The sequence below is a fragment of the Heptranchias perlo genome, chromosome 26 (genome assembly GCF_035084215.1).
Source record: "Heptranchias perlo isolate sHepPer1 chromosome 26, sHepPer1.hap1, whole genome shotgun sequence".
Lineage (NCBI taxonomy): Eukaryota > Metazoa > Chordata > Chondrichthyes > Hexanchiformes > Hexanchidae > Heptranchias > Heptranchias perlo.
Window position 1 is genome coordinate 8,408,408 of NC_090350.1, and position 15,421 is coordinate 8,423,828.

The window sequence follows — 15,421 nt, forward strand, 5'->3', positions numbered from 1 at the left end:
ATTTATGTTCTTGTAGCATATTGAGAAAATCATAGAATATATGATTAAATGGTACTTACCAGTAGTTCTGCGCACTGTTCCAATCTTTACAGTCTCAACGTCTTCCAGACTCTTCCTTCTGATTAAATAAACTATTGGGGGCGATGGTGTCAAATGGACTATATCAAATTGGTCGTCTGTTATACACTCCACCTGATTTTCCCTTCCACTGTCTTCAATGGAAAGGAAAATCAGGCAATGGTGAATGGTGGGCGGCTAATTGACATAGCCCACATTACCTCATTGCCCAAAGTTAATATTACCCCCATTGCTTTTACTATAGCATCAGTTTCTTGAAGTCATAGGATTCAATATGTGCTATATGTTGCATCCTTCTTTATGTCTTAGCTTTGCCTTTAAATATTAGGGCAGTGGCAATTGACTTGGCCCAAGAAAATTCAATCCTCCAGTACGTTCCCTTTCCCATCACAGGGTATATAATGCAATTTGCATAACCCTGGTATTTTCACCTCTACTACCTTACTTGCCACATTCTCGGACAGTACAACATTTTTGTATATATTCTGAATTACTACTTTTCTTCATATCCATACATAATATATATATATATATATATATACACACACATATATATATATATATATATATATATATAGTGCTATTCAAACAGAAAATGCTGGAAACACTCAGCTGGTCAGGCAGCATCTGCGGAGAGAGAAACAGAGTTAACGTTTCAGGTTGAAGACCTTTCATCAGAACGGGAAGAAGTTAGAGATTTAACAGTTTATAAGCAAGTACAGAGCAAGGAAAAAAGGTGGGGGAGGGAAGGAAAGAACAAAATGGAAGGTCTGTCATAGGGTGGAGGGCAGGACTGATCAAATGACAAAAGGGATGATGGAGTAGGGCAAAAAGGGGGTGGTAATGGGACAATAAAGAATCAAAAGATGGGTCCAGAGGAGGTGTAAATGGTAACAGCAGAACCATTACCAGCACCTGCTGTCTGAGAAAATGGGAGCAGTGGTTATGATCTGAAGTTGTTGAACTCGATGTCGAGGCTGGAAGGTTGTAAAGTGCCTAATCGAAAGATGAGGTGCTGTTCCTCAAGCTTGCATTGAGCTTCATTGGAACAGTGTAGGAGGCCGAAGACAGAGAGGTTAGAATGGGAGTGGGATGAAGAATTAACTCAGAGGGAAGGTCGACCATTGTGACTTAGTGGGGGGGGTGCAGAGATCGGCCATTTGCACCTTCTCTGGACCCATTATCTGTTTCTTTATTGTCCCATTACCACCCGCTTTTGCCTTGCATCATCATCCCTTTTGTCATTCCATCTCTTCTGCCTTCCACCCTATCACAGACCTTCCCGTTTGTTCTTTCCTCCTTCCCTGGCTCTGTCCTTGCTTATAAACTTCTTCCAGATCTGATGAGAGGTAATCGACATGAAATCTTAACTCTGTTTCTCTCTCCACAGATGCTGCCTGATCTGCTGAGTGTATCCAGCATTTTCTGTTTTTATTTCAGATTTCCAGCATCCGCAGTATTTTGCTTTTATATATTGTGCTGCTACTATATAGTATGATTATGCCTCAGTTTGTGGTGCTAAGTCACATTTTTCCCAGACCTCTTGCTAGGTCTCCTGAGTAGCTTAGAACACATACTGTCATGTTTAGGACCTGCGTAGCATATTTAGGGGCTGTCATCCCCTATTAAAAGGCTGACTGAGTTTGTCTACAATACAGGTTATTGGAAAATGCAGGGCCTGTTTGGAAAAATATTCTTTTCTCAATTCTTCTGAGCTACTGCTCGTATAAATTGTGCACTCCATTAATAAACTTTGGGATATTTATACCAGTTAAGTGGTTCATTAGCTGATTGGCTACTAGTTTTTCATGTCTGAAATCTAAATCACATTCTTGGGCAGTGCATGTTTCAATATTGTGAGTTCCCACCATCTTGTTCGTGGGTTATAAATCAATATGGCGCACTTCACCCATTTTTCAAAAAAAGAGAAAAATCAAGCCTCTGAAGAGTGAGGGAAAAATAATAAAAAAAACTTTGTTTGTTGCCATTATACCTCAGTGGGAGGTCCGAGATCAAACACAATTCCATTGTAAAATACCTAAATAAACTGAGGACATTTTGTAGATTATTGATAGCGAATGTCAATACTGCTCATATATGTAATAAAGAGAATTAATGTAACATTGAAAAATACTTGTCTAACACAAACACCCATAGAAGGCATTATCTTCAGCTGTTTTAAAGGAGAACTCAACACTGTATTAAGTTTTCACTTTCAAAGGATAAATGTTGCTGTATAATTAAATTGATTTTTAAGATTTTGAGCAGGCTAAAGGTTAAATAATAATAAATGCCAATAGATCAGAGTGTGAAACTTGGCATTTATGCAAGAGGAAAGTCTGTTTGGCTTACTCCTGAACATGGATTTAAATGAAGGGAGCAAGCTAGATGGGCTAAATAGCCATTTCATCCCACCATTATTCACATGCTGTTGCCTCTGCCCTCTTCTGAGCTTTTATGCAGTTGTGTAGTGCAGAATCCAGTTTCAAACAAGGTGCAGTTATTTTGCCATCTATCTACAGGCCTAGTGAGCTTTCTGTGAACAGCTTTCCCAGTAAAAGAGTCCGAGGTATAACATATTACTCAGTACGCTGCAACCTATTAATCTATTGCAAATAAGTATTACATTATATTAAGTCACACTGTCTTTACTGTGATCATAATTATAATGCAAACTTTGGTATCACTTTGTCACTACATCCTGATTTATCTCTTCCTTTGTCCTATTATTTTCAACCCTGGTGGTGTCCTGTACTATGGGCTAGATTTCATGTTGAAAAAGGATAATTTGAAAACTGATATCATTAAAATAAAAAAATCTGCTCATTATCTATTGTATTTTGTTATGTGCAGTAAGTTGGTGACGATTTAATATCAGCTCCATGTCCAGATAGTTTTACAGCACAGCTATAGTGAACAAGTTGTCCGCATTTATCCCACCCTTCCCAAAGTGCACAGCATAGGCGAGGCAATGGCTTGTACATAGTGATGAAGAAATGTATTATTAGAAAGTTTTGCTTTCTTCACAGCATTACAGTACAACATGCAGAACAGAACCTTCTATTTGCAGCTAAATTAACCATGCTTCTTTTTAAATTAATAGAGTTCCCCTTTAATACAAGCAATGACTCTAGGCTAGAAGTTACAGTGAGCGATAGTAGCGAAAGAACATTTTATGCCTTCATATGACAATTCTCGGTCCACTATTTTAACTAAGGTGTTAACATACTTTTATTTTAATCGGGTTAGCTTTAAATTAACTTTAAATTTTGTTAAAATAGCAGATAGAGGAATGCTATAGGAACACATTAAGCATTCCTTTACTATGATACCCAACAGCAATTTCTAGCCTTATCTGCTCTGAGTGGATCAGATTTTAATAGTTCAGTTTAATTAGCTTCAAGGACATCAATCAATACTGTGGCGTAAGATTCAACCACACAACTAAAGCTACCTGGACAAGTGGCTGTATTATTGCAAACCCGTGTTTCCCTTAGCGGACCGCTGCACAGAGTCCCATAGGGGGAGGCTACACAAGATCTCGTTCGCACCTGCCACCCCATGCCACATGTCAGTGAGCACACACTCCACTGAGACCATTCTTCAGCAGCAGGATCTCCTAGCAAAGAAATAAAATAAATCACAGTTAATGATTTTGATAATAAATCATCAAATACTTCAGAGAAACAGCCAGACTGCATTATTCATCATCAGTTAACAAAACTTTTTATTTTTTGTCCTTGAATCATTATGAGAATTCACTTCCAGTTAAAAAAAATGAAATGCAAGTTAATTTGGTGCCAATCAGCAAACAGAAAAATTACAGTGAACATTGTCATGTGATTCTCAGTGTTTAATCAAATTATCTCTCCACCATTTTAGCAAGGCTCTTAATTAGTAAATTAATGGGACTCAAGGCGGATAAATCCCCTGGACCTGATGGCTTACATCCTAGGGTCTTGAGGGAAGTGGCAGTGGGGATTGTAGATGCTTTGGTAATAATTTTCCAAAAATCCTCTGGACTCGGCAAAGGTCCTGGCAGATTGGAAAACTGCTAATGTAACACCCTTATTTAAAAAGGGTAGCAGGCAGAAGGCTGGAAATTACAGACCAGTAAGCCTAACATCTGTGGTGGGTAAAATTTTGGAGTCTATTATTAAGGAGACAGTAGCAGAACATTTGGATAAACATAATTTAATAGGACAAAGTCAGCATGGCTTTACGAAGGGGAAGTCATGTCTGACAAATTTGCTTGAGTTCTTTGAGGACATAATGTACAGGGTGGATAAAGGGGAACCAGTGGACGTAGTGTATTTAGACTTCCAGAAGGCATTTGACAAGGTGCCACATAAAAGATTATTGCTCAAGATAAAGAATCACTGGATTGGGGGTAATATTCTGGCATGGGTGGAGGATTGGTTATCTAATAGGAAGCAGAGAGTTGGGATAAATGGTTCATTCTCGGACTGGCAACCAGTAGCCAGTGGTGTTCCGCAGGGGTCGGTGCTGGGTCCCCAACTCTTTACAATCTATATTAACGATTTGGAGGAGGGGATCGAGTGTAACATATCAAAGTTTGCAGATGATACAAAGATGGGAGGGAAAGTAGAGAGTGAGGAGGACATAAAAAACCTACAAGGGGATATAGACAGGCTGGGTGAGTGGGCGGAGATTTGGCAGATGCAATACAATATTGGAAAATGTGAGGTTATGCACTTTGGCAGGAAAAATCAGAGAGCAAGTTATTATCTTGATGGCAAGAGACTGGAAAGTACTGCAGTACAAAGGGATCTGGGGGTCCTAATGCAAGAAAATCAAAAAGTTAGCATGCAGGTGCAGCAGGTGATCAAGAAGGCCAGCGGAATGTTGGCTTTTATTGCTCGGGGCATAGAATATAAAAACAGGGAGGTATTGCTGCAGTTATGTAAGGTATTGGTGAGACCGCACCTGGAATACTGCATACAGTTTTGGTGTCCATACTTAAGAAAAGACATACTTGCTCTCGAGGCAGTACAAAGAAGGTTCACTCGGTTAATCCCGGGGATGAGGGGGTGGACATATGAGGAGAGGTTGAGTAGATTGGGACTCTACTCATTGGAGTTCAGAAGAATGAGAGGCGATCTTATTGAAACATATAAGATTGTGAAGGGGCTTGATCGGGTGGATGCGGTAAGGATGTTCCCAAGGATGGGTGAAACTAGATCTAGGGGGCATAATCTTAGAATAAGGGGCTGCTTCTTCAAAACTGAGATGAGGGGAAGCTTTTTCACTCAGAGGGTGGTAGGTCTGTGGAATTTGCTGCCCCAGGAAGCTGTGGAAGCTACATTATTGAATAAATTTAAAACAGAAATAGACAGTTTCCTAGAAGTAAAGGGAATTAGGGGTTACGGGGAGCGGGCAGGAAATTGGACATGAATTTAGATTTGAGGTTAGGATCAGATCAGCCATGATCTTATTAAATGGCGGAGCAGGCTCGAAGGGCCGATTGGCCTACTCCTGCTCCTATTTCTTATGTTCTTATCCCTTTTATACCTATTATTCCCCCACCATAATTTCAAGACCACAATGTTGAACTGTTTGTTGCAGGTTCTCAACCACATTCTTCAATCTGCTCTAGTATCTCCAGGGGACACTCAATGATTTTTCTTTTTGTTTTTAATTTTTTCTCCTCCTCATTCTCAGTGACCTTCCACCATCTCTGCCTGAAAGGACGAGCAAGCCCTCTGTTCCCAGGCTTCTGAAAGTGACTCTCTGTGTCAGGTTACTGGGTGTCATGTGATAACAGCCTTGCATTGACTCTTCTTCTGATTTTTGTTCTCTCTCTCCGTGAAAATGCACCAAGTCTTCTCAATGGCACAGCTGAGCTCACGAACCTGCTATCTAAGGAACTGTGTGCACAAACGTATCAACAATGGACCGATACTACTCTACTTCTTACACAGATATACATATATCTATTTTACATCTACATTTATAGCAATATATGCACATATAAATGCATAGATACATAACTATATACATAAAATAATTGGTAAATTAACATTTTAGGTGTAGAGCTTTCTTCAGAACTCACAAAGGGTCTTCATCTGAAATGTTAACTTCTCTGTTATATAAAAGAATTGTCTTGTTAGGATGCTGACAATGCTGTCAGATTATTTTCCTTTTCCAGTTTGGTCCCCCTTTCTCCCCTCCTATCGCAAAAGTACTGATTTATAATGCAGTGCAGTTCCAAAATGGGAGCTCTGGGATCCTGACAAAGGAGCAATTCTTCATGTTTGAGCCTAGGCAGTGGGTTTTGGCAGACTATTTGACCATCTGGGTATCAGAGCCAAGCACAATCCTGTCCTAATGTGACATCCATCCATACAAATATTCCAGCAGCAATCACTGGGCAGTGATCAGCAACAGGAGTTCTAGCTGTGTTTCTTCTCCCTAGCGCAGGGGTGCAGATGCCTTGCATGCTTTTTCCCAAATGAGGTTTTAGCACCTCATAGGAACATAGGAACAGGAGTAGGCCATTCAGCCCCTCGTGCCTGCTCCGCCATTTGATAAGATCATGGCTGATCTGTGATCTAACTCCATATACCTGCCTTTAGCCCATATCCCTTCATACCTTTGGTTGCCAAAAAGCTATCTATCTCAGATTTAAATTTAGCAATTGAGCTAGTATCAATTGCCGTTTGAGGAAGAGTTCCAAACTTCTACCACCCTTTGTGTGTAGAAATGTTTTCTAATCTCGCTCCTGAAAAGTCTGGCTCTAATTTTTAGACTGTGCCCCCTACTCCTAGAATCCCCAACCAGCGGAAATAGTTTCTCTCTATCCACCCTATCTGTTCCCCTTAATATCGTATAAACTTCGATCAGATCACCCCTTAACCTTCGAAACTCCAGAGAATACAACCGCAATTTGTGTAATCTCTCCTCGTAACTTAACCCTTGAAGTCCGAGAATCATTCTAGTAAACCTACGCTGCACTCCCTCCAAGGCCAATATGTTCTTCCGAAGGTGCAGTGCCCAGAACTGCTCACAGTACTCCAGGTGCGGTCTAACCAGGGTTTTGTATAGCTGCAGCATAACTTCTGCCCCCTTATACTCTAGTCCTCTAGATATAAAGGCCAGCATTCCATTAGCCTTATTGAAGCTGAAGATCAGCAAACTCAGCACGGACCAAAGGCTGAAGTTGGGACCTTCTTGTTGTATCTTGGCTTCATGCAACATCAGATAATGTATTAAGCAATTGAGCTATCGGGTGAGTTCTCATATGTGAGCCAGATTCAAAATGCCAGAAATCTCACTGGGAAAGGAGAGGAAAGGCCAAGTAATTCCAACACATTTCACCACTCTGCAGAGGTAAGGATTCTATTACAGAATGCATTATACTGGTAACAAAGGATAGGACATCAGCTCATAATAAATGTACAACTACATAATGATAACATCATACTATAGATCATTTCTGTCCATACAAATTGCTCAAGGTAACAATTTGAATACTAAATGCCTTATATTTAAAATGATCTTGGATGGTTCAGCCATTCCTGACAAAGAAAAAACAACTCAATACAGCCAATCTTTTGGACTGTATGGAGAGTCATTAATCTACAGAAGTCAGCCTTCATGTGTAGATAATGCACTCAAATCAAGAAATCATCTGTAATAGATTTCAAATGAATTTGCTAATGTGGTTGCACCATCCAATATCAGTCACTTTTAGGTTACTTTGCATTATTTCACTGTGTGAATAAATACTTTTTATGTATCCAGAAACAAAACAGCATTACCAGAAATCAATAATCAACACTTCGCAGAGTTACACAAGGAAGATTCATAACATATGGTGTAGGGAGCAGCGAATAGAAGGAATAGAATGCAATGCATACTACAATGAGAATCCTATAAGATATTTCATGACTGTGCCGAGATATAATTCTCTCTAAATTACCCCTTTACAGTATAAGAGATAAAAAAGAACAATTCACTCCTGTCTGGCACTGTACAGCTAGTATAATTCTCAGTGTTAGCTCCTGTACGTGGAAATTTCATATTGTATAAAATGGAAGAACTCACTCCTACCTGTTACTCTACAGCTTGTATTGTGTGTCAATGTCGTTTCAGGAACACATACAGTATAGAATGGATAAAAGTAAACAAGTAACATTGAGATGATTTCTTATGTCTCAATACCATTCTTTTTATTTGAATGTATAAACCACACCATATCAGAGGGGCCAATATCAATACTTAATGTGGTAACATTGTTCATACAAACACCGTTTCATGTATTTTTCATATGAAATTCTTTTCATAAAAGGCCTTCAAGTTCTGATCTTTTCTGAGGCATAAATATGGCAGACTGGGAGCAGAGGATCAGAATTTTAGAGTGGTACCTGTTTCTGCCTCTTACTAACTCTACCGAGAAATTCCAACTGAAGTGGGGGTGCGTGCCTCTGCTGTCTGACCTCCCTGTGTCCAATGTCACTTTTGAGGGCTTGTTTTGCAGGATTCCATGCTCCCCTGGAAATCCTGCCAACTACGTCTCCTGTATGACCAGAGCAGCTGGCACGCCGTCCCCAAGGAGTAGCTCTAAAATCCCAGCATATCTACGGAGTTGGTGACCCAATGGTGCTGTTAATGGCTTGGGGGCCACCCTTAATATTGAAATGATCCCATTCCTGGGATTTGGGTTGGGATCATAGTGCGGTCAGATGGGCGGGTGAAAGTTCTGCACGGCTGCAGTGCTGGCAGCACGAGAGTGTCGCTGGAATTTCTAGGCTAAGGACTTTAAGATGAACATTGTGACAAGAGCTGTGACCGATCATAAACCCATACAGCAAAATGGTGGGTGCTCGCCCACTGAAAAGTGGGCCAAACCCGCCAGACCTTCTGGAGTTAGTTTAATTTGAATAATATTGGGTGAGCTTCTGGTGTCAAGAACACTACTCATTGGAAGCTTGCTGCAGCGTTTAAAGCCCTGCAGTAGCATAAAGGAAAAGCACACTAAAAATTGGACTTGCAGCAGTCCAATAATATCTATTAGATCTGCAAGAGACATGAGAGTCTCCAGGTTCATTGATGAAGCTGTGGAAGTGCTTCTCCATGAATCAAGGGAGAGGAGGGAGCCATTGTTTGGCACCCAGTAACATCAGCCTATGAAGAGGGCAGCAGTGACAAGGGTGGTCAGGGCAGTCGGTGCCAACTTGACGACCCCAGGTACTGCTACTTATTGCTGGAAAAAAAATAATGATGTTCCCAAGACTGGTAAGGTTAAAAAGAGCCAGCCACACCACCCAAGAATGCACTGGATTAAACTTATCCTCAAATTACATTACCTCCCCCTCATTTTGCTAAATAGCTTACCATCAATGCTGGAGAGGTATCATGGGACCCTTTATACCCCCCCCCTCCGCCTTAACCTGCAAGTATTCATTCATTCATATTCTTGCATACTTTCATTTCACTAAAAGCCTCACATGATAAGCAATTGTTTGATTCAAGCATCTGCCATCATCCCCATTATGGTAGGGATGCTGCCACCTGGGTTTCACTCCATCTGATGGCAATCACTTTTTGCATTCTTTGTTAAAAGAGAAGACTGTCCATAACAGCTGAGAGAATTGGCAACAAGTGGTGGGCCCCCAAACACCCACCGCTCTCACACCGTATGGGGCAAGTCATACAGAAGTAGGAGGGCAGGTGACAGCTGCAGGTTTGTCATGACATTCTGCTTCTCTTTCTGTTGCATCCCATATCACCTGTCAGAAAACTATAGCATGAAACTCTTGTGCCATTCCTTCTATTGAAAGCAACATGAACTCTGCTCCTCATTCCAACCTCTCTTCCTCTTTTTCTGTTCTAGATATCTAAAAGAAGCGGAGGAAAGCACGCAGACACACACTCGCACAAACACACTATTTGCATTAAGGTTATGGGTACATTAATGTTGCTGTGTGTGCAGGCATTGTCCTTGGTAAAGTTTGAATGTGGCTTTGCAGAGGTGGCATGAATGTAAATTGTGTGAGTTGAGGCACATAAGGAAGGTTCTGTTATTGGTGAGAAAGGGGAAGCTGTATACATGCAGGACCAGATGAGGTTTTCAAGAAAAGGTCCTGTAAATTAATGAGACACTAATGTATCTTGCAGCCAGGAAGAGGTTGCCCTCTGGATCCTCTTCAGGTTGTTGCTGCATCTCCTCAGACAAATGCAGGTAGCAATGCCTCTGCGTGTATCCTCCAGTGTTGGGGTACCACTGAGTGGGTGCCTTGCATAGGAACATATAATCAACAATTTAGGAACATAGGAACAGGAGTAGGTCATTCAGCCCCTTGAGCCTGTTCCACTATTCATGGCTGATCTGTATCCTACCTTGGCTCCATATGCCTTAATACCCTTGGTTAGCAAAAATCTATCGATCTCAGGTTTAAAATTATTAATTGATCTAGCATCTACTAATTTTTAAAAGAGAAGACAGCCCATTACAGCTGAGAGAAATTCATTCATTCACATTCAGTGGGAGAGAGCTCCACACTTCTACTATGCTTTGCGTGAAAAAATGTTTCCTAACTTCTTTCCTGAATGGCCTGGCTATGATTTTAAGGTTAGGTCCCTTTGTCCTAGACGCCCCCACCAGTGGAAAAAGTTTTTCTCTAACTACCCTATCAATTTCTTTCAAAATCCTAAAAACCTCAATCAAATCACACCGTGACCTTCTATATTCCAGGGAATACGAGCCTAGTTTATGTAATCTCTCCTCATAATCTAACCTTTGGAGCCCTGGTAACATTCTAGTGAATCTGTGCTGAACTCTTTCATAGGCCAATATACACTTTCTTTGTATAGCTGTAACAAAACTTCCTTCCCTTTATATTCTAGCCCTCTACTTATTAATGCTAACATACCATTAGCCTTTTTAATTACTTTTTGTACCTGACTACTACGTTTTAGTGATCCGTGTACATGGACCCCTGAATCTCTTTGGACCTCCAATGTTCCTAGCTTTTCACCATTTAAAAAATACTCGAATCTATCCTCTTTTGGTCCAAAATGGATGACCTCATTGCGTTGAAATCCATCTGCCATAGTTTTACCCACTCACTTAGTCTATCAATGTCTCTTTGTAATTTTATGTTCCCGAATACACTACTCACTATATCACTAATCTTTGTGTCATCGGCAAACTTGGATATATGGCTCTCTATTGTGTTATCTAAGTCATTAATAAATATAATGAATAATTGAGGCCCCAGCAGAGATCCTTGTGGGACACGACCAGTCACTTCCTTCCAAATTGAGTACATATCCATTGTCCCTACTCTCTGTCTTCTACTGCCTTGCCAATCTCCTAACCAGGTCAATAATTTGTCTTCAATTCCATCTTTAATTTTAGCTAACAGTCTCTTATGTGGAACCTTATTAAAGGCCTTCTGGAAGTCCATATAAATTACATCCATAGACGTTCCCCTGTCTTTAGTTACTTTCCTCAAAAAATTCCATGAGGTTTGTTAGACATGACCTACCGCTTACAAATCCATGTTGTCTCTCTATAATCAGCTCAAATTTCTCTAAGTGCTCAGTCACCCTGTCCTTAATTATAGATTCCAAAAACTTTCCCACAACAGATATTTTTTTTGGTCTATAATTTCCTGATTTTTCTCACTTACCTTTCTTAAATAATGGAGCTACATTTGCAATTTTCCAATCTAAAGGGGCAATTCCTAAATGGGGAGAGCTTTGGAAGATTACGGTTAAAGCATCTGCAATTTCCTCACCTACTTCCTGGGGTGGAAACCATCAAGTCCTGCCGATTTGTCAGTCTTTAGTACCATTATTTTTTTGAATAGTGTTTTCTTGCTTACGTTAACTTTAGTGAGTTCCAGTCCTTGATTCATTATTAGTTTCCCTGGAATGTCAGGTATATTATCCTCTTCCTCTACTGTGAAGCTGACACAAAGTAATTATTCAACAAGTCTGCCGTTTCCTGAGGGGAACATGCAGGTGGTGATGTTCCCATGCGCCTGCTGCCCTTGTCCTTCTAGATGGTAGAGGTCGTGGGTTTGGGAGGTGCTGTCGGAGAAGTGTTAGCAAGTTGCTGCAGTGCATCTTGTAGATGGTACATACTGCAGCCACAGTGCGCCGATGGTGGAGGGAGTGAATGTTTAAGGTGGTGGATGGGGTGTCAATCAAGTGGGCTGGTTTGTCCTGGATGGTGTCGAACTTCTTGAGTGTTGTTGGAGCTGCACTCATCCAGGCAAGTGGAGAGTATTCCATCACACTCCTGACTTGTGCCTTGTAGATGGTGGAAAGACTAAGGTAAAGTAAGGGCATATATCCTGAGGTAAGAATCCTGTGTCTGACTCATTCATCCTTTGTTAATGCGAGCGCATGTTGTGGTGTGCTCGAATATGAACTGTACACTAAATCTTACCTTTCCTTCCACCTAAGAATTAATGGCTGCACTTGTGTCCAGCATTGATCGAGGACTACTGATCCATTAGCAAGTTCAAATGAGTGAAAGACTTTCACAAAATGCTTTATTGTCTTTGGCATAGGAACTATAAATAAAATCTGCTTATAACATCTGTGTCATTAGATCTAGGTGTTCCTGGATAGTCAGTCACAAGCATGAGAGTCACACCAGAGAAACTAATTGCCTTATTTAGTATGGAGAACCTCTTTGTCATTAAAACTCATCAGTCTCTGTTTTCTTGCAGTCTTTCTGATTTTCAGTGGAACCTGTCTAAATACCCTGTTGAGGTCCAATCCCTTAAAAACCTTATTAAACCCATGCAAGTATGGGAAGAGATTTGAAGTGTGGTTGCCTGGATTTTAATGAAAAACTCACAGTCTCATGCTAAATATGACAAGTTGTCATCTCTACTATCGTCATGGGTCAATTGATCAGTTACACAGTGACAAGGCTACACTATCATAGGTCAATTGCTCAGTCACACAGCATCAAAGCTATACCACTCAATGGGTCAGTACACAGTGACAGATTTATACTACCTATGGGGTCAATTAGTCAGTCAGATAGTGATAGGACTAAAGTATGGTGGGGTCAGTCAGTCACCATGGCAAAGCTGCACTATCCATACCTCAATAAAGAGGGAATCTGACCAGAGCCCCATTTAAAAATCAATAAATACAAAGAATTATTAACATGTTTTTGTTTTGCTCTGCACATTTCTGCTGATGTTTTTAGTTTTCTTTTCCTTCCCTGCATTTGTCATCATTTTTTTTCTCTTGTCCTGAAAACATTGTAGTGAAATTGGTTTTGGCGGTAGCGCAAAATGGACAACAGCGAATCAAAGTCAATGGAAAAGAAAACCGGTTGAGGTGTAAATTGGGTGGGGTGTAAAACGGGCTGTTGATTCGTTATTGCCCATTTTGCCCCACTGAAGACCAATTGCTGGGCTCCAGTTACTTCAGCACCGATCTCCTTCTAGTAACTCTCCAGGATGGCCTTTCTTCATGTGTGAGCCTTGACAGTTAATTTTTCCATTCTAACTCCAGTTGTTGAAGTCACCTGTAGCACCATTGATGCCACACTGGTGAGATCAGCTAACACAGCCCATTTCAGAGATCTGAGCTGGGTCATTCCTGATCTGCATGGCTCAGCCACTCACTGTCCAAAATCCCAAACCATTGGGGAGATTTCATTACTTTAATTTTTCAGTGCCAATCAAGTTCTATTTTGTTTGTGAACCTGTTCTCACTTAGTTTTACAGTAAAACTTCACATATAAACATTGACCGTGACACTAACACATCCCTTTGGATATTGACTCTGACATTAACGCACCCTTTTGGGTACTGACACCAACACTAACACTCTCTTTTGTATACGGACTCTGATACTAACACTCCACTTTGGGTACTAACCCTGATATTAAGGGCTAGGTTCTTCTCCAGGAAACTGTCTGCATTGGGGCGGTTCAATGACGGAGAAAAATTGGAAAAGGGGATAAAGAGACTTACCATTAGATTCCCATGCCTGATAACTTTACTGGTAATTTTCTTTCTCCACCCCAGCAAGGAATTCACCCGCCCATCTCTCGATTGCCCCGCCATATTTAAATTATGTTGAAAGAGGGGCAAAGCTTGGGAAACCTGATAATTTCTTTACCTCCCCGGTGACCAGAGGAACGGCCAGAAGAGGGGTGGCCATACTTGCTGGGGAAGCAGTGGGAATCCCGCTGATAGCCGTGTTGGAGGGAGATGTCTGGTAGTAGCCAACTCACCATCTCTTCTAACTCCATACCTATTGCAAGGGTCTCAGCGGATCAGGCAGAGCCATTTTTCAAAATTTTAAAACAAAGCTTGGGGGTGCTTCTGTCCCATTTACTGGTTCCTCTGCCTTTTTCTGCCTCTGCAGAAAGTGTACCACTGCAGCACTGCCGAGTTTTCCTTATTGGCATTGGCAGGCTCCCTCTATGTGGCCTTCCCTGCATGTGTAAGTAGGCTTGACCCAAGAAAATGAGTTGGGATCAAGGTGGCAGTAGGTCAGTAGGCGGAAATTCGCACTGACCCATCTCTTTCAGCAATACTGCCCCAGGAGAAAATCTAGCCCTAACATGTATCTTTGGAAACTGACCCTGACACCAACATTCCCTTTTAGGCATAGACACTGATTCTAACAATCCTCTTTAGGTACTGATCCTGACACTAACATTCATCCTTGGGTACTGACCCTAACATTAACACTCCCTTTTGGGTAGAGACTCCAATACTAACAATTCCCTTTGGGCACTGACCTTAACACTAACACTTTAGTATTCACCCTGATACCAACACCCTGCTTTGGATACCGACCCAGATACTAACATTTTTAACATTTAAAAACTCCTACCATCAAAGGAGAAAGAAGGAAGAATAATACCATCCTTGTGGTAAATAATACAATGTTAAGGAATGGATGCTCTGCAATGCTACTGTGCATAGTTCAGAAAATGGAACAGCAGATTCCAGTCTAGTATGTGATTGAAATGTATAATCCTTTTTAGATAGTCGAGTTGCCCTTTATGTACATTTACAATGAACTTGTGAAATGGTTTCAGTAATAATACCAAATTCCTGAGAAGTGAGAGAAAGCTGACATTTCATTAGGAAATATTAAATGTTTGTTATTGAAGTAACTCAGAAATAAACAAGAATATTACTATTGAATCCATTTAAAAATTCCTTTTCCTTGTTATCTATTCTGATTAATTCAAAAAAGAAAGTTGTGCTGATAACTTTCTTTTCAAATTAACAACTTTTATTTAAAAATTAATGAAACAGATATAAAACTGAAAATGGTATTGCAACAGTACATAAAGATATAATGCATAACATTAGACTAATGTAAT

The 15,421-nt window shown here is 40.6% G+C and overlaps 1 protein-coding gene across 1 annotated transcript in view; it reads right to left on the reverse strand.

The window, feature by feature from the left end:
* The window catches only part of LOC137342497 (adhesion G protein-coupled receptor B2-like), a 697,882-nt gene that overhangs the window by 396,294 nt on the left and 286,167 nt on the right, over window positions 1-15,421 (reverse strand). The window contains exon 4 of the mRNA XM_068006399.1: window positions 3,533-3,697. Coding sequence (XP_067862500.1) covers window positions 3,533-3,697 — 165 coding nt within the window. The remainder of the gene's footprint in view (window positions 1-3,532; window positions 3,698-15,421) is intronic.